The sequence below is a fragment of the Aptenodytes patagonicus genome, chromosome 3 (assembly GCF_965638725.1).
Source record: "Aptenodytes patagonicus chromosome 3, bAptPat1.pri.cur, whole genome shotgun sequence".
Taxonomy (NCBI): domain Eukaryota; kingdom Metazoa; phylum Chordata; class Aves; order Sphenisciformes; family Spheniscidae; genus Aptenodytes; species Aptenodytes patagonicus.
The window spans coordinates 130,343,681-130,363,520 of record NC_134951.1 but is presented as its reverse complement, the minus strand read 5'-3'; the positions used below and the strand labels follow the sequence as shown (position 1 = coordinate 130,363,520).

Sequence of the window (19,840 nt, the reverse complement as noted above, 5' to 3'; positions counted from 1 at the left end):
CCAAGATCAGGCTTTTGCTGCTGTCCCCAAGGTCCTGTTGGTGTGGAGGCTGTAACTGGTTATGAACACGCTGGGATCATGCCCCACCATGCTGCACTGCCAGGCAGGGGGCACGTCCTTCCTTTTGAAGGACAGCATTCACTGAAACCCTGGGTAGCCAGCTGTAAACTCTGCGTTCATCTGCACCGTCATTAACTTTTTCCATGTTTCAAACAACATACTCAGAGTTTTCAGAGCTGGACGTGTTACATTTTGGTTTAGCATTTACCAGTCTTCGTGTCCCGTTTCTGAAGGTGCCAACAACTTTAAAGAGACTGATGGGAGGCTTAGATGCTCAGCTGCTTGGAAAAGCAGACCGCTTTCATTCGTATGTCTAAGTATGGACTTTGGAGTCCGAGTTTGAGCACCTGTGTTTTGACAAATTTGGTCGGTAGTAGTTCCCAGGTCAGAGAAGTGACTTTTTGCGAACAAGGAGGGGCTTTATCCAAAGCCCTTGGCAAAAGAATTTAACCACAAAGATGTGTAATATTTTCTGAGAGTTCTCGGCTTGGCAGATAGCTGTTTAGGAGTTTCTGAATTAACGTGGATTGTAGTAAGCCTGTGCATTAAGAGAGCTCTTGTAGCCAATGTTTTCATGTGAAAGACTCTGGGAAGGGAAGGTGGAAAGAACCTATTTTTCTATGGCTTTAAATAAATGCAAGTCTACTTCAAACATGCAGTTACGGAAAAGTTCATCTTGACATTGTGTAAATACAGTTACAAATGTTGAATCTGCAAATAAATATTGTAACGAGAAGGGAAAGAAGTAAATGGGAAGCTTTGGTCTCTGCTCTCTTTTGTACCTATATTAATCCAAAGTGACTTCTGGTATTTCAGGGGATCTGTTGTGGATTTGTGTGCGTATCCAAGGGCAGAAGTTGGTCTGTTCTTCCAGTGGTGGAAGATAACTCTTGATCCAATTACTGGACAGTTTGATCAGTCTAAAGGGACTTTTACATTGTAGCTCTACAACAGACCTCTCTACACCTTGAGAAAGCTGCTTATCTGAGCAGCAAGTAAGTCTGCAATCTATAGTTCAGATTTATTCCATAGACAGTAACTCAGTAAAATTCCCACTGGCATTAAAAAATGTCATAAAATAGGAAGAAAGGTGGATTTTCAGTGAAAAGTCCCAATTTCTTCAATGATTCTGCTAAGACGACAAGCTATACCTTTCATTTAATATTATACATGTTGAACATCACATTTTCATGTAGGTACATGAACTGTGGTTTATTTTGAGTAACATTGTCTTGTTTTCCTAACAGATGAACGTGAGGCAGTTCAGAAGAAGACTTTCACAAAGTGGGTTAATTCCCACTTGGCACGTGTATCATGCAGAATTACAGATTTGTACACTGATCTTCGCGATGGAAGGATGCTCATCAAACTTCTGGAAGTTCTTTCAGGAGAGAGACTTGTAAGTGTTTATTAATATTCCTCGTGGGTTATTTGTTTTGGTTGTTTTTTTGGTGAATCCTTGGCTCAGCTGAAGTACAGCAAAACTGATTACTGAGGGTTCAGCACTGCAAATGTCTTTACATATTAAATAAAAAAAATAAGTCTATTGCTTCAGCTGGATCCACACACCATTAAAATATCTTCCTGTTGGTTTCAGTAGGAATCAAAGGAAGTCTCCTTCAAAGGTTCCTTGCTGGCAAGATGCTGAGTGCTGCCAGCAGCATACTCCCTGCTCCTGAATCTGACAGGCGCAGAGCACTAAATGTTCTCTAGCCCCTTAGACCGTCTCAGTAATGGTGAATTAGATGTGCTGAGGAACGTTCCCGGGCCCTGTGGCCAGCTGGCCTGTTTCCGTGCTAGTAAACACAGCCGCCGGATGCAGGTGGCTGTCTGCAGGCTGCCTGCCGGCCCGCGGCCTGGAACATCCCTTCTCCCTTCCCAGGAGCGTGCTGGGGGGTTATGGAGGACAGCTGGTTGGAGAGGGCCAAGTCCACCCTGGGAAGCATTGCAGCAGTTTTAACCGTGGTGTTAATTGCACCCTGCTGCTCAGGAATGCTCCTGGGTGTGCTTGGTTTTACTAGGATAGATAAAGCTTGGATTTTCTTTGGTTAGAGGAATATCTAAAATGAATTTAAATAAATGGGGCAAGTTCTTTTTTTGGGTATGCTGAGAGAGCCCCCTTGATACCAGCACAAGGGAGTGGTAAGAAAATCCCTGTAGCGAAAAATACTGCTGCATGGCAGGAAAACTGGGTGTCAGGAAAATGCTGGGTATCATTTCTTCCTTCAGTTCCTGAAATGATGGCTATGCTCTTAACTACCTAATTTAAAGCAATCTTTTCAAAGAAATACGGGTCTTTAGCTAAGACCTAAGGCGACACGAGGATGCGACTGTGTAATCGCTTGTCATCAAGCATTCCTATTAATGGAAGCTCCATGGCTTAAGACTCTGGTTAATGAATTGAACATATGGCCCACAGTGTAGCGTCTCTACAGTAAGGCTAGAGAGGGAGCTTTCTAAATGCATCTGTGAGGGGTAAGGAAACTTGGATGTGCATAGAAGTACCGTGTGTGGATGAAGGCATTGTGTGGATGGAGGTAACTAATCTCAATGTTTGCCAACTACAGTTTGCTCAAAACACGTTTCTCTCTATGCTAAATCATTTATTTCAGTGAGGTGTTAGGTTTGACGTGTTCACTGCAGGTAGCAGATGTTATTCATATAGGAAGAACTGTGACCAACAGGCCCCATTATTTGAGGATTCAGACAGCAACCGTGCCACCTCTGTTTAAATCTTCAGATCTGCCTGCCAAGATTTGACTTCCAGTGTCACATAGTAGTGGTGAAGCTCAGACCAGTCGCGTGACTCTTGCTGCATGATTCATTTACATTTTTCACTCCAGGTTTTGAAAAATGCAAACAGAGCTTACGCAGCTGCTCGGGTGGGGAGGGTGCAGGACCCACCCGGTGAGAACGCTGGATCTGCACTTGCATCATCGTTTGCATATCGCATTGGCAGCTGCCTGCACCACCACAAATTCTTTTTGTAGCTTCGTTATCTCAGGATGGAGGACAGCAGTCTCTGTTTGAACAATACATTCCACCACACCTTCCTCTGCAAACAAGAATACAGATAACGCAACGCACTAAGCCTTGAGACAATTACACACACCAAAAATATTCCAGGAGGATCAGCACGTAGCATCCACTTGCTGATATGCTCCAGCCTTTTGGAATTTATTTTAGCTGGTATTGGTTAGGTTCTGACATCTCCGTGACACCCAAGCAGAAATCTAAAGGCAGTATCTTATGCAGAAAGCTTAAAATCAAGTCAAGAAACATAAATGGTAAGAAAGCAATAAACAAATGCAGAAACTAGCCTAGATAATTATTTTTATATGGTGTGTTTACTGAAGCAGTAGAACAAACAGGAATTGTTTTCTCACTTTTGAAACTGGGATTCAGATTCTGGAGCTGGAGCCATATGTCTGTGGAGCAGTCTGGGATTTAGGATACTAATCAGGGAAGCAGGACTGTTCTTTGCCCTCTGTAAGACCTCCAGCCTCATTTGCACAAACCCTGCATTTTTCAGAAGCTGTTGTGATTTTTTGATGATGAAAACCCAGAGTCCTTGAAGGTGTGTTGGAGAAACTCAAAACGAGAGCGTCCAATAAGGGCAACATCTGCATTTTCCTTTGCTCAGCTTGATTCCTAATCCTAGTGTTTAGTCCAGCCCTTACTACATAAGGTCCTCTGTACAGCACAGTATTTGGAAAGGAAGTGATAGCATGCAATAGTCTCACTGAGCAAAGCGGAAAAGAATCCAGCCAGTATGAAAAGACAGTTGTAATTTTGTTTATACACTGTTAGCCAGCTTCTCCCAAACTGAAAAATAAAGCTTTTTCAGCATAAAATTGAGCGTTTAGCTCGGTTTCTTCCATAACTGTATAAAGGATTAGTAAATTCCTTACAATTCCTGGATGCTCAAAGGTCAAACTGTTTAAGCAGATTCTCTGTAGTGAGTTCTGTCATGTTTTCTGTTGGAAAGGGGAAGACTTTTGGTGTAAAACATTTTCCTGACAATGTGCGTGTGAAGACTCTGAGTTTAGTAAATACACTAAGCGATGCATTCAGTGTGCTTTCTTTTCCTCTGGGTAATTTCTGGATCTGTGCTTAGCCCAGTGAAGGTGGAAGTTGCGTCTCACTATGTCTCATCTTGAGGCTGTGCAGGGGAGTGTGGCAAGCGCAGCCACACCTTGTACAAACCGGACTCGGACGCCTCTTCCTCTTTTTGTTGCAGGACGGTAGGTTGAACTGTATGGCCTGCCGGTGTGGAGGGACAGAAAAATTGAACCTTCTGTCTTCTCAGGGTGCCCAACCTTTTTTTTTGGCTAGGTGATGCTGTTGTTCTCATCTATGCAGAAATTCAAAGTGCCTTCTCGGACCATTAATAAGTCATAGTTTGAACAGCCCTAGATTACACTGCTAATAAACTGTTACGGTCCCAACGGGGAATTTCTGAGCCAGAAAGTCCACCTAGTGCTGGAGCACTAGAAAAATATGTCAGGCCGCTCCAGCTCTACAGGGAGCAGTGTCCTGTTCAGGTTTACTGTGTATGCTTTGCTGCTTCACGTACAGTCATTGTGTTTGTGGGAGAAAAAATCCTGCCAATAACGTGAAGGTTACATTTCCCGGATTCGTAAGTGGAGAGTATGTCGTCGTACAGTGTGTGGGTGGGAGCAGGTGGTCTCAGGAACTAAATAAAACATCTGTGGTGAATGGTATTAACTCTGTCACCTTGGTGCTGTTGCTTCTGAGAGCAGAAAAAGAGCTTTTAAAACCATTTTCTGCTCAATAACTTGAGGCGTTAGAGGCAGTGCAGTTACTGCTTAGGTAAGTGAGAAGGGCTGCGTTAAGGTGGGGGGACAGTCAGGTCTGCCACTGCTGCTTAGAAATGGCTGCTGTCACAGTCCTTCCTGTGTTTTGGGACCATCATCATAAAAGTGAGCACACCTCGTATAAGCGGATCTCGGGCGCTCAGGTGTGGCAATGGGCTGGAGCGAGCCGTGGGCCGGGCAGCTGCTGGGCGCAGCCTCGCCTCCGCTTTCCCCTGCAGCTGGGCACTCCCTCTCCCGCCCTGGGAACAGCCTTCCTACCTGTATTTTGCAAGATTAAATTAAACCTGTGGTCCAGTTTACCACCCTCCTGGGTGACTGATGGTACCAGCAAAAGGATGGATCCCGGATTGTCCCTGCTGATAGCGAGGGATCTCCAGCTGGTTTCAGCCAACCATGTAACCTCACTCTTGCTCCCACTCACGCTATGCCTCTTCACCCTACACTGGCAGCATTTGGGGCGTACGGTATGTGCATGGGGTGTACCTGCAATTTGTGCCTCTTCAGAGGGACTTTTTTACCCAAAAGCAGTGGCAGGTTCCTGGAAATCTTCGCCCTTGCTGGGAGTTGCGGGTTGACTTTCTCTGCATCGTTACCTGGCCTCTGGAGGAGAACCGTGCTAACTGAAAGCTGAAGTGAAACTAATGACCCCAGGGATTTGTGTGTCCTGAAGGGCATCTTTCTAGCAAGCGTTTCATCTTTATGACACACTGTTATACAGGCTGCTGTTTCTAGGGACCGTAATATGGCTCTGGCTGAAAGTCTTCCCTTGAATGCAGTCTGAGGCAAGGATTTTGCCTGAGCTATTTCCATGGCCAGTTAATTACGTTCACTGCAGAAAAGAAGGAAATTATGTCAATTAGTAGTTTGGCTGAGTACCTTCGGTGACATCTCAGTGAGCACTGAACAGGCTATTCAGCTGTAATCCTTATCTGCAGAACAAAGTTGCTTTAATTTTATTCAGTTTTACAGAAGACTTCTACATGCTGTTAATATATTCATGGCTTTTTTCATTTGCACTGGGCCTTCAAAAAATTGTGTTATGTTGGTGTGGCTGATTCTTTTACTATTGTTTTATTTCCTTTTCCTATGAAGAAATTGTTTGGAATAAATCTCTACTGTTATTTTCATACTATTTATCCTACTTCAACGGACCAAAAAAAAGCAATGACATTTCTTTCTTGAGGAGTTTTATTGAGTAGCTTGCAGTCCAAATCTGAGCTGCCTTTTTGGAGAGTGTGTGTCTGTATTTACAGATATTCTCTGGAGCATTCATCACCAGTTCCCTCTATTGCATGTGTATGCCAGTTATTAGTTTGTTTCGAATCTTTATCTTTGCAGAATCTTCTTTTTAAGTGTGGAAGAACTATTACTGGAGAAAAAAAGCATCTTGGGAAAATGTAACAGGTGTGGCACGAACCTAACAAAATAATTTCTCTTCCAGCTAGTGAACGAATATACTAGACAGAAAAAATGAAGGAATTAAGCAGGCAAAATACTTTGAAAGGCGAATGAAATTGGCACCCAGTGTGTGCAGCTCAGGTCTAGGATGTTGGCGTTTCCACCACGGGTTTGACACGTGCTACCGTTCTCCTCGTGTAAATGCGCTGTAAGATGCAAGGAGCAGTTTTGTCCATTGAATTTGAAGAACAAATGCATACAGTATTGCTGGCTGGGAGTGGACAACGTGGTTACTCACCTGCCTGGACTGAAGAGTTAACAAGCACTTTTTTTTTTCCCCCCTTCCATTTACAGTAGTACATGTTTTTCTTTTCCCTTTTACCTTCTAGCCTAAACCAACTAAGGGAAGGATGCGCATCCATTGCCTGGAGAATGTTGATAAAGCCCTCCAGTTCCTCAAAGAGCAAAGAGTGCACCTAGAAAACATGGGATCTCATGATATTGTGGATGGGAATCACAGGCTGACACTTGGCCTTATTTGGACTATTATCCTGAGATTCCAGGTAAAGATGTATACATATACAGGTATACACGTTTGAGTTTTCCATACTTGTTTGTAATATACTTCATTGTGCTTTGGAGTGGAGTGCTCCCAGGCCCTCCGAGATGGTGGGAGTGAAAGCGCTTAGCATCTGGTGGGACATGCTCCAGAGCTAAGAGGAGAGGATGAACTAGTCTTCATGGTGCTGCTGATCTGTAGTGGCAGCCAATGGGAGTTTCCTGTGTGGAGAGTCATATGGTTTTATTTTTAAATTACTAATAAATATGAAGCTCCAGTCATAGGCCTATCACTCTTGTAGACCTAGGAGGAAATGCTACTCTCAGCTGCTCTTCACCTCGGTGGTGATTATCATTAACGTGGCTGACTTTGCACTGAAGCAGATTAAGGGTGCCCACAGGAATTGTTTCAGTGTCCCAGCTAAAGGCTGAGATTTCTTGTTTTCCAGCAAGTTGCACATTGGTCTTTGCCCTCAGTTAAAAAAGGCTGCAAAGTCCTTTTGCAGAAAGGATAATAAATTTGTATAATAAAGATATAATTTATAATAAATAACATAGTAATAAATATTTAATAAATTTAACATTATCTTAATTTTGGTGTTGCTCAGTGTTCTCCTAATATGAAAGTGTCTGCCTAACTTTCAGTGACAGCAGTGGAACTTTGCGGAAGCTACAGTACTCTTTTTAAAAAGCAGTGAACTATATCCATAAAATCAGATATATCTGTCCATATGAAGTAAAAAGTGTGTGTGTGTCCCCCCCTTTTTTTTTTTGTTTTTCCTCTTTTTAAAAACTGGAAAACAGCGTAGAATCTGGAATATATAGTTGTGATGCTGCTAAGGGCAAACACTATTTCCTCCAAGCTTGAAGTTCCAAAATTGTTTGCTCCTGTGAAACTCCTGGTTACCTGTTGCCTGTGGATCCCCTCATGAGGACCCCTGCCTGCTGCACCCCTTCGGCTCCACCGAGCTGGATGTGCTCAGCATCCTGCAGGAGACACCTCGCAGGATGAAAGCATAATGCTGTATAGGGCAGGGTTTGCTTTGACAGTTGGAAATAAATTTTCTTGTGAAGTTTCAACTGTTTTGTCAATGGACTAAACAAAGAGTAATCCTCCAGTAAAATAAGGGCAGATGAAGCTTTCTTTTGACATGAATGCTCTTAAATGAGGAAGAGCATTCACCTACTTCCACCTGCCTGTCATCGTAGATTTCCTTTGTTACTTATATTCTGATAGAATTCCTTTCATCTTTTCAAAAAAGGCAAACAATGTGTTTTCTCAGAGAAATATTTAAAACTTTGATGTTAATTTTAGATCCAAGATATCAGTGTTGAAACTGAGGACAACAAGGAGAAGAAGTCGGCTAAAGATGCTTTGCTTTTGTGGTGCCAGATGAAGACAGCTGGGTGAGTGTGGATTAAGTGATTATCTCTAAAGCTCTTACAGCATTTTGAGTTTTCGTTGAAATAATTTAAATGGAGAAAACAGATATCTCTCCTTAAGTGGATTCAACCAAGAGAAGTGAATTGATGTTTACAAGTCAGAAAATTCTGAATTTATTGTGTTAATGCTGTGTGATAAACATACCAATCTGATAATCCATGAATATATAGTAATATGCTGACTCTTTTTCATCCTCTTCTGAAGAAATAATGATGCTTCAGATGTTTGCCACCAACTTTTCCCTCTTTCCATATATATCGAAATATTTCCAAAATGTCTGTCTTTGACAGTAACCTTCTTGCATAATTAAATACCCATTTGTAGAGATTCAGTATGTCTCCCCCATGAAACTTGGATGTCCCTGTGATAAATTTGGGGCACTTCAGCATTATTCTAGTGGTACTTCATCTTCTCCTTCCAAGAACTCTTAGGAAAGTGGTTTGTGAGCAGCCTGCAATTTTTGGAGACTTGCAAAATACCCAGATCACCAAACAAATTAATTTTGCATCTGTGTACCCATGGGGCACAAAGGTGGCTATCATATGTGCTTTGTTTAAAAGTCAGACAGTGACTCGGGTCAGTCCTTGAAGATGCCCAGTCTCTGATTAGAGAACAGTCATGATGATAGATTGTCCATCGTGGGATGGTAATATCCCACCCTTAGGTTTACAATAAATATGTCACTCCTGCAACCAGTTTTTAGTGACAGAGTGTGCAGAGCTGCAACAGGGATGCTATATTGATTGCGCTGTCTTTGTTTTTTGTTCTGTCAGTTACCCCAATGTCAACATTCACAACTTTACAACAAGCTGGAGGGACGGGATGGCTTTCAATGCACTAATACATAAGCACAGGTATGTGTGGGTAAATGTCTTTATGGATTTTGAAAGCTTGGGCTGTTGCAGTGTGCACTGGCTTTTGCAGTTACCTTGCAGCTTGATTTTAAAATCTGTGGAGAGGAGAAAGTTGAAGAATTGCTGAGAGTTTTACAACAACTTACCTTGCTTGAGAGCTTTACGGCTCTTGCGGTCACTGTGAGCTCATCTGGGCAACAGCTTCTCACATCACAAGTCAAAACAGGTTGCGTTTGGTTTCAAGAGACTAAATTATACACGTGATTGTTTTGGTTTGTGACTGACCAGGTTGGAAGAAAAGTTTTTGTACCTTATTGAGTAACCAATGATCCGGTCTGGTCCCTTAGAATTCGGGGGCAGGAGAGGGACACGACACACAACAGCAGCCTGGAGGGGAAAGAAATCCCCGCGCAGGGATGGCAAAATCTGGTGTTAGACTTTGACGCGGCTGGGGATGCTGCTCATTGGCATGCTCAGGTGAAGTTATTAGGATGGCTTGCGCACTTAGGTGGGCATGAGGAGAGACTAGGTGACCACAACTTTGTTCCTTTGTTTTCCAGGTCACCTTTATCCCTGGTAAACTATCCTCCGTTTTTTGCCATGGGCTAGGTTCTGCCATGGCATGTGCTAGGCATTGCTTCATTCCTTTAACACTGCCGTTGAAATGCACAGGGCTACTGGGCAAGCGAAACCTTGGCAGCATGAGGGGCCAGGTTTTCTGAGGATTGCAGATTTTAGTTCATTTGTTCATTTGAGGGTGGCTGCACTGTGCTTTGGGAAATCTAAAGAATTTTCCATCCTGTCTAGGCCTGATCTGATTGATTTTGACAAGCTGAAGAAATCAAATGCACACTACAATCTGCAGAATGCTTTTAACCTTGCAGAGCAACACCTTGGTCTTACTAAGCTCCTGGACCCCGAGGGTAAGAATTCCTGTAGTTTCAGCACTTCACGGCTCTTTGTGGGCTCTTTTCTCCCACCCCTCCTTGTTGCAGGGCACAGCTTTGTGATAGTTTTTTGTGTTAAAGAGAAGCTGGATGCTGCTGACTCATCTGGTGATAGAGCCAGAGAGGGAAGGAGAGAATGCAAGATGTCTCCTGCAGAGGACTGAGCAGCGGTAGCACAAGAGCCCTTAATCCTATGTTTATTTTCCCCCATCTGATGAGATCACGGGACTGGCCATGAAATCATTCCAGTTAGAGGCATCCTTCTGATCTGCTCTGAGAAACGCTTTCTGTGAGCTGGAAGATGAATGATGTGGATTTCAGCAAATAGTTAGCAGCTGCTTTTGCAGACTGTCAGTGAGTTTCAGTCTGTGCTTTCATGAGAGTGTGCATGCTCATGTGTATTGGAAGGCTCACAATGCTAGGAGAAGAAACTTTATGGTCACGGGGCAAATAGAGAGGCTATGTGTTTGGGCGAGTTTCTTCTTGCTTATTTTCCAGTGCCTCAGAATTGCTGCAGGAAAGGAAATAATTTGTTTTCCATCTGTATCTCTCAGAAGATTTGCCTGGACAGACATACAATTAGGTTTGAATTCCTCTCTCCAAAAACTGATATAGCATCAAAGTTCTCAATTAACGGTAGTTCTGTCAACTCACACAGTTGAGAAGTTATACGGCCGTGCACAAGCTGTGGCAAAGTCTGGCGCCTGACTCTAAGGCCCAAAGGCCCCTAGCCCACAGATGTGTGCTTTAACCACAGTCCACACTAAGACAAAGGGAGAAAGGAGCACTTCTTAGTGATGGAGTTCAAAACTGTACAATGCCAAGGAATCCAGAACCAGTCCAAAGCTGCTGAATTTATTTCTGATTAGGACATAAATCTTAGGAGCTGAACTGCCACTGAACCCATCTCTCTTGACTCTTAAACGCATCCTTGTTGCATTATTAGCTTTGTTGTTTTAACCCATGCACTCTCAGTATGCTAAGACAGCTCTTGTTTGGTTTGCAGATATCAGTGTTGATCATCCTGATGAAAAGTCAATCATCACCTATGTGGTGACATATTACCACTACTTCTCCAAGATGAAAGCTTTGGCTGTTGAAGGAAAACGTATCGGAAAGGTTTGCAAGTTCAAATTGTAGATTGTTATAAAGCAGTTGAAATCTTTCTGATTTTTTTTTTCCCCTCTTGGGTGTTAGTTTTTTAAGAGTCCACTGTATGGTAGTTTTTAGTTTTGCTTTTGAACGTGTTTTGAATGTTAAATATTCCCATATGACTGTGAGGAGTAGTTAATTTCCAGCTGCCTCGTATTAGAAAACATTTGGCCAGTGTTTTATTTTCACTTGTTAATTTTGCATCATTGCTGCTTTTCCTTTCTCATTAACTGCTCCTCACCCTCTGGGTCCTCTGTCTCTTCTGGAGCCCAGAAAAGTCCCTCATTTAAAAACTGTGCAGTCATTCTCTGCCCTTTGGCAAAGTTGCCCCCGTCTTTACAGCTGGCAGACTGAACATGAATCCTTTTGTGAGCCCCCCTCTATTGCCATGGGATCATGGGAATTTGCTGCTGAAAAATGCAAAGCCCTCATTCCTCGGAGATCCCAGCCCCTGTGGCGCTCAGGAGTGAGTGGTCTGATTTGTAAGTCAGGTGTCTCAACAGTTTCTTTTATGTAGCTTGCTGGATTTAAATGACTGAAGAGCGCTGCCCTTGTTATTCATGTTATGTTGTGCTGCTCGTTGCAGGTGCTTGACAATGCCATTGAAACGGAGAAAATGATTGAAAAATACGAATCGCTGGCTTCTGACCTTCTCGAGTGGATTGAGCAAACTATTATCATCCTCAACAATCGCAAATTTGCCAACTCACTAGTTGGTGTGCAACAGCAGCTACAGGCATTCAACACTTACCGCACAGTAGAGAAACCACCCAAGTAATTTTAATCTTAGCTTAAAACAACAGTGGTCTTGTTTTGTTTAGTCAATCATTGATTTTTTTTTTTTTTTTTTAAAAGCAAACACATCCAAGTAATTTTAGTCTTGGCTTAAGAATTTATTTTTCTGAACAAACTCAGATACCATATTTCTAATTGGCACTCATCATTATTACTCGGGGCCTGTTTGCTTTGTGCTATTCAATGTACAGATAACAACAACAACAATAAAAAGTGTGTCGCCTGCAGGATCTGAGAGTCCTGGAAGCTGTCACTTCACTGAGATGCCTGCCTTATAATATGAGTGGTAATAGCATTCCATGTTAGTATAGTAATATCACCAGTCGTGCTTGCTAGCAGTGTATAATACCAATACACTGCTATTAAAAGAATCTTTCTGCTTATCCAAAATCAAGAGGAAGTGTGTCTGGCTTTGTAAGACATAGTTATGCTTATTAAAACTGATACAACCAAAACTGTGCAACTTATTTCTGGAAAGTTTCTTTTAGGATCATGATATCAGATCTGTTTATTATTTTTGTCTAATGGATAATAATCACAATCCAAAACATTACAGAGTATCCAGACATCTTCTAAAATTGCAGTCTGTTCCCCAGTACCTGTGCAGTTTGTTTATTTCCCAGGTGTACAACTCGGAGAAAACAGCGGGAAGAGTTTATTGACTGCAGTGGGCTTTAAATAAAACTTCTGTTTCTTGAGTTGGTAGAGTAAACTAGGGCAACGCATGTAGTAGAATAAAAAAAAAAAAGCAGTCTTCTGTCCCCCAAGGGGGTTTAAATCTAAACACACAGACAGCTGACTTCTGTGAAGCTTCTTTTGCTGTTCGACCCAACTGGTTCCAGGGGATGTGTGGGCTATTTTAATTGCTTCCAGCTTTCGCACAAGATGAAGGTGTTTATCTGAATGCTCCATTCATAATGTCAATATTTTAAGGAAGTGCTTTATAATACCTTAGTAGCAATGAAAACTTTATTGTAACTCAATTCTTTTGCAAAATTTTGTTTAGATTTACAGAAAAAGGAAACCTAGAAGTGCTACTTTTTACCATCCAAAGCAAAATGAGAGCCAACAATCAGAAAGTATACATGCCGAGGGAGGGCAAACTCATCTCTGACATTAACAAGGTAAACTGAGCCAGCTCCTCCTGTGCAACTTGGAATTTTGTTGTTTTCTTTCAGTCTCTCTCTCAGTATACTGGGAAGAAACACATTTCCTATCTCCAGCCTTGATGTGGGGGACCATAAGAGATGGGAGAGGTGGAGTGACCTTTTCTTACAGCTCGGACTCACTAATCTGAACCGAGTCCCTGGGTATCCTCAGCATCTGTAAGATCTTCTGTACTGGAAAAATGCTCAGTCACTCTGTGCAGTTGGTTATGGATCTAGTAGCCCTGCCTTGCTCCTCCGGGGTCCTGGCTATTAAGAGTTAATTGACAGAAAGTAGCAACAATATCTAGGTATTGCAGCCCTCCCCATTTGCCCCGCTGCCTGCAGTGTGGGAGAGTGAAGGAAGCGCCATGACCGATCTTGTGGGTTCCCTCTCAGGGTTTATGCAGCTATTTTCTACGCTGGTGCAGCTGGCAGAACAGCAGCAGAGCTGACAAGCTCTCTCAAGGGTAACAAACAACTTAAAACTGTGAGCTTTCCTCGTTTGTGTTTGATCATGCTTGGCATTCCCAGAGCAGCTGTTGTGAGTGTCTGTGGCCTCGGTCTGCATCCAGTAAACTGCACAGCTCTCCTGTTTGCATTAAGCCCCTGTGCCTGTGAATGCCTAAAATACTTGGGTTTCAGGCAGTTTCACATCTGCTAGGATTTAGAAGAATCTAGGGTAGTTTGTGTTTAATTGTGGGTATTTCTGTTGTTTGTAAGAAGGTCTGAAAGGTGATTAGCTGGCTTTCAATATGCTTCTAAGACTTTTCATTTTTGTAATATTAATGTCATGCATGTGAATAACTTTTGGCTTTGGGGGGAAAAAAGGACTTGTGTGCACCAAAAATGACCGAATTCTGCAGTTGTTTTCTTTTCCAAAGTGGATGTAATAAAGAACAACAATTGTATGTTGATTTAAGGGGTGAGAGGGCATGAATCTATAGTTCTCATTTCCTAAAGGAGGAAGATAGAATCCGCTTATTTGGGAGTAGTGCTCAGAAGATTTTTTTTAAACAAATACTTTCTTACGCATTCAAGCCAGGTGGTTTGCTTAGGCTTTGTTGGAGGCAAAAACCAAACGAACTCGAGAAAATGCATCTGAGATAAACAAGTCTTATACTCCTTGCTCAGAAATTGAATGAATGAATTGAGAAAAACTTTAAAGTCATGGGCTTACGTTAGCAGACAGGGTGTAAGGTCAGCCAATACAAACCAGATTTATTGGTGTATAAATAAATAAGCCAGTTTTGTGAAACTTGGCTGTAGTGACTTCAGTCCCGATTTCATGCAAAGAAGATGTGATTTATCATAATCCTATAAGAATGTGTGTTTAGAAGACGCATGTTTTTTCTCCACAACTTCAGGCCTGGGAAAGACTGGAAAAAGCTGAACATGAAAGAGAACTGGCACTGCGAAATGAGCTCATCAGACAAGAGAAACTGGAACAACTTGCACGCAGATTTGATCGCAAGGCAGCTATGAGAGAAACTTGGCTCAGTGAAAATCAGCGTCTCGTTTCTCAGGTGCTGCTTTCAGAAATTGTCTGTGTGACTAAAATGATTCCCATGAGTAATTATAGGACAGAGTTCTTGCAAAGACAACATTTCCTCCCTTATGCCTCATATTTTACTGAATCTATGTATATTTATATTTGTTGTATGTGTATGCAAATGTATATTTAGTGTGTATGTGTATAATCTGTATGTCCTATCTTTAATGCATTTGGGATATCCCTTCCTTGAATCTATCAGTCTGTACTCAGGAGATATTGATATGGAAATACCTACCCACAGTCAAGATTTTCTTTATCTGAATAGTTTGATCAATTCAGTGAAATTAGCCCAGGAATTAATTTTTTAATATTAGAGATGACTGAAAAAAAAATCCAAACCCCCAGCTTAATGCTGATGGCCACCATGATTCTTACCCCAAAGGTGGTAAATGATGCCTCTGATTTTATCAGTGGTTCTCTGGTTATCAGAGGTATCTCTGATTTTATTGAAGAAGACTTTTCAGAGCATTTTGAGATCCCAAATTTGCTAACAAGTATTCTGCACAATCAGAAATCATGTTATGAGCAGTAGGGCTTTTCTCCTCGGCAGCCATTACTGAAGGAAACGTCTCTGTCTTTACAGGATAATTTTGGCTTTGACCTTCCAGCAGTAGAGGCCGCAACAAAAAAGCATGAGGCCATTGAAACAGACATTGCAGCATATGAAGAACGAGTCCAGGCCGTGGTTGCGGTTGCAAAGGAGCTTGAGACTGAAAATTACCACGATATCAAACGCATTACTGCGAGAAAGGACAACGTTATACGCCTATGGGAGTATCTCCTGGAGCTGCTCAGGGCACGGAGACAGCGGCTGGAGATGAATCTTGGTCTGCAAAAGATTTTCCAGGAAATGCTGTACATTATGGACTGGATGGATGAGATGAAGGTAGGTGTTAGCCATTTGAGAACGTAGACCAAATATTCTGGAGAGGCGTAGATGTCCTTTTTTGTAGATTTTCAAGATTCATTTTGCCCCTCTGGTTTAATAGACAAATGCAGAAGATCCACATTCAAGAGCAGTGAACAAATTCCTTAAACCTTATGACGATTTTTAAAAAATAAAGATTAAAAACAAGTAAGGAAAAAGAACAAGTTCACTCCTATAAAAAGCTACTTTTCAGCTTCATGCCTCTCTCATAAGGGCCAGAGGCTTTGGTCACAGTGCTTGGGTAAGGATGACGATTTTGGTGAAAGGGAATTAAATAATCTCTTTTCATCACAGTTTACATTGGGAACAAGTCACCTCTTCACCTCTGTGCTTTAAAAAGCATGAATTTCTTCCTGTCTGTTCTCCTGGGAAGGGAAAGGACCGTGACTTTGTTCTTGTCCATCAGCCAGCAGAACTTGGAAGCTGTTGGAGGAAAGAAAGATGTGTGTAGTTCAGTGGCAGCTCACGGTACCTGGACTGAGAGCTTTTCATTGGTCCTGCTGAGCTAACTTAGCTTCCTACCATCCTAGACTTAAAACTGCATTAAAGAGCAGTCCAGTTCTTCATAGTTGCCAGTGATTTTAAAAATACTGGCTCAAATTCATACTAGCTGTGTCTCTATATGTTTGAAATAGCTCTCCTCGTGGGCCTGGTGTTCCTCTGGACTTAAATCAATGTAACAACAGAGAACAGTGTAATGCCTGGAGTCACAAAGAAACAGTTTATGGCCTTCAGCTCATTTTACTTGTCTTTTACGTTTTGATCAGGTGCTTCTGCTGTCTCAAGACTATGGCAAACATTTGTTAGGAGTTGAAGACCTGTTGCAGAAACATGCTCTTGTGGAAGCTGACATTGCTATTCAGGCTGAGAGAGTGAGAGGGGTCAATGCATCTGCTCAGAAGTTTGCTACCGATGGAGAAGGTAACTAGCAGCCAACATACCCTTCCTTGTCTTAATATAGGAGGTTATCTATAAGCCTCATTAGTTCTGCAAGGCACGTTAGGTAGAATTTAGCACCAGAGTAAGAGAATCCAGCTTCGTTTGTTCCTTCTTTACCGCTGTGTCAATGATAATTTGTCCAGGTACCTGCTCAAGAGTTCATTGTGGCGTTGTGCTTTGCATGGGATATCACACTCCTAATCAGCAGCTGCTGTAGCTTTGTAGTAGTTACCATTAATTCCCCGTTCTGTGTTTCTAATGCAAACAGTGCAAATTATTGGACCCAGTCTGATACCGTCCCAATTTATGCTAAATAAAAGCAATTCCACTAAACCAGTGTCATTACCTAGAGTAAATGATGTTCATTTTGTGCAGTTGTGTGTATGAAGCTGGTATAAATCTGGAGTAGTGAATTTTGTTTCACTGAAAACAGTCATGAATATCTTTCCTTTCGGGTTTTTTTTTTGTCTTTATGCAAAGAACAGTATTTTCTGATCTGTGTTATTGTATGGTGGAGCTTGAATAGTTCACACTCACTTTGAGGAGACTAACTGTGAATTCCTTTACGTAAACTTCGTAAATGGAACAAACAGGAATTAAGAACTCTGTGTATGCCCCAGCTGTAGAGATGAAAATGAATCAGTCCAAGTTGTAATGTACGTTCTCTATCTGAACAGGTTACAAACCGTGTGACCCGCAAGTTATCAGGGACCGCGTCGCTCACATGGAGTTCTGTTACCAAGAGCTGTGCCAGCTTGCAGCTGAGCGCCGCGCCCGCTTGGAGGAGTCCCGGCGCCTCTGGAAATTCTTCTGGGAAATGGCTGAAGAAGAGGGTTGGATCAGGGAGAAGGAACAGATCCTGTCATCTGATGACTATGGGAAGGACCTAACTAGCGTCGTCCGTCTCTTGAGTAAACATAAGGCATTTGAAGATGAAATGAGTGGTCGTAGTGGCCACTTTCAGCAGGCGATAAAAGAAGGTGAAGACATGATTGCGGAGGAGCATTTTGGGTCTGAGAAAATCAGAGAAAGAATTAAGGATATCCGGGGGCAGTGGGCTAACTTGGAACAGTTATCTGCCATTAGGAAGAAGCGTCTGGAGGAAGCCTCTCTCCTTCACCAGTTCCAGGCTGACGCTGATGACATTGATGCATGGATGTTGGACATCCTCAAAATTGTCTCCAGCAATGATGTTGGCCATGATGAATATTCCACTCAGTCCTTGGTCAAGAAACACAAAGATGTGGCTGAAGAGATTGCAAGCTACCGGCCAACCATTGACTCGCTTCATGAACAAGCAAAGGCTCTACCGCAGGAACACGCTGGATCTCCAGATGTGCAAGGCAGATTGTCCGGAATAGAGGAAAGATACAAAGAGGTTGCTGAGCTGACTCGGTTGCGTAAACAGGCCTTGCAGGATACCCTTGCTCTTTATAAGATGTTCAGTGAGGCAGATGCTTGTGAGCTTTGGATTGACGAAAAGGAGAAGTGGCTGAATAATATGCAGATTCCAGAGAAGCTGGAGGACCTGGAAGTGATCCAGCACAGGTGAGAATGCTTTTCCCAGGAAGTTTGGGGAATACTGGGTGGAAGTTTTTTTACACCAGCTACCTTTCTCAGCTTGCCTGTGGCTCAGATTCTCTAATGCCTGTGTGATTTTGTTTGTTTGTTTGTTTCCGCCCCCCCTCCAGATTTGAAAGCTTAGAACCAGAAATGAACAACCAGGCATCCCGTGTTGCAGTAGTGAACCAAATTGCTAGACAGCTAATGCACAGCGGCCATCCCAGTGAGAAGGAGATCAAAGCACAGCAAGATAAACTCAACACAAGGTAAGTGAAGGCCTCATGCTCATGAACATGACACTGGCTGAAACAAGTACAGTGGGGACATTTGTGTTTCTTATATGTGTTTTTTGAGATATTCTGATACTGTTACCTGAAGTATCTTCAAGGTAGGCCTTTAAACCTTCAGAAGGAAAGAGAGCTGTGTCTTTCAAATATTTGATTAACAGATGGAGTTTTGCTATTGGCTTCAATAAGGTCCTGAGTCCATCAGTACCTTGATTTGAGAGCTGGAAATTTACTGTAATGACTATTATGATAAAAAAGAAACCAATATAATTTCATGTAAACTCACTCATTTTTTGGCTTCAAAATAAACCGAGAGTACATTTAGTGTGAAAATTAGATGTAACTAGCAATTTTTCACTTGGGGAAAAATTATACTTTTAAGGACTCAGTGTTGCTGGTACTTGTCATATTCTAATATATGCCATAGCTTGGTTAATGGCTGTTTTGCTAAAACTATTGATGATATGGGAAGGACTGAAAAAAACACGAATAGTTAGGTTATTTCATGGCTTATCAAGCTAATGTGAGCAACTGCTCACTCGGCAATATTGCTGTATCCTTTTCCCTTATTTATACACAAATCTCAATTTCTCTGCTTTTCTCTCCTCACAAATTCCAGATGGAGCCAGTTCAGAGAACTGGTAGATAGGAAGAAAGATGCTCTGCTCTCTGCTCTGAGTATCCAGAACTACCATCTTGAATGTAATGAAACCAAATCCTGGATCAGGGAAAAGACCAAAGTGATTGAATCCACACAAGATCTGGGTAATGATCTAGCTGGAGTGATGGCCCTGCAGAGGAAGCTGACGGGCATGGAACGTGACCTGGTAGCCATTGAAGCCAAGCTAAGCGACCTGCAAAAAGAGGCAGAAAAGCTGGAATCAGAGCATCCTGACCAGGCCCAGGCTATCCTTTCACGGCTCGCAGAAATCAATGATGTATGGGAAGAAATGAAGACCACCCTCAAGAACCGGGAAGAGTCCCTTGGAGAGGCAAGCAAACTGCAGCAGTTCCTGAGAGATCTGGATGACTTCCAGTCTTGGCTATCCAGAACACAGACTGCAATTGCATCCGAAGATATGCCGAACACACTGACAGAGGCTGAGAAGCTGCTCACTCAACATGAGAATATTAAGAATGAAATCAACAATTATGAGGAAGATTATCAGAAAATGAGGGACATGGGTGAGATGGTGACACAAGGGCAAACTGACGCTCAGTACATGTTCTTACGCCAGCGCCTACAAGCTTTGGACACTGGATGGAATGAGCTTCACAAAATGTGGGAGAACAGGCAAAATCTCCTTTCCCAGTCTCATGCCTACCAGCTATTTCTCAGAGACACCAAGCAAGCAGAAGCATTTCTTAATAACCAGG

The 19,840-nt window shown here is 42.4% G+C and overlaps 1 protein-coding gene across 5 annotated transcripts in view; it reads left to right on the top strand.

The window, feature by feature from the left end:
• SPTBN1 (spectrin beta, non-erythrocytic 1) overlaps positions 1-19,840 on the top strand; it is a 136,427-nt gene that overhangs the window by 80,339 nt on the left and 36,248 nt on the right. For all 5 annotated transcript variants that reach the window (XM_076335209.1, XM_076335205.1, XM_076335206.1 and 2 more), the window contains 14 exons: positions 1,308-1,459; positions 6,686-6,859; positions 8,170-8,261; positions 9,072-9,152; positions 9,960-10,075; positions 11,106-11,218; positions 11,838-12,025; positions 13,053-13,170; positions 14,559-14,717; positions 15,330-15,632; positions 16,442-16,595; positions 17,291-18,161; positions 18,305-18,442; positions 19,083-19,839. In XM_076335209.1, coding sequence (XP_076191324.1) covers positions 1,308-1,459; positions 6,686-6,859; positions 8,170-8,261; positions 9,072-9,152; positions 9,960-10,075; positions 11,106-11,218; positions 11,838-12,025; positions 13,053-13,170; positions 14,559-14,717; positions 15,330-15,632; positions 16,442-16,595; positions 17,291-18,161; positions 18,305-18,442; positions 19,083-19,839 — 3,416 coding nt within the window. The remainder of the gene's footprint in view (positions 1-1,307; positions 1,460-6,685; positions 6,860-8,169; positions 8,262-9,071; positions 9,153-9,959; positions 10,076-11,105; positions 11,219-11,837; positions 12,026-13,052; positions 13,171-14,558; positions 14,718-15,329; positions 15,633-16,441; positions 16,596-17,290; positions 18,162-18,304; positions 18,443-19,082; position 19,840) is intronic.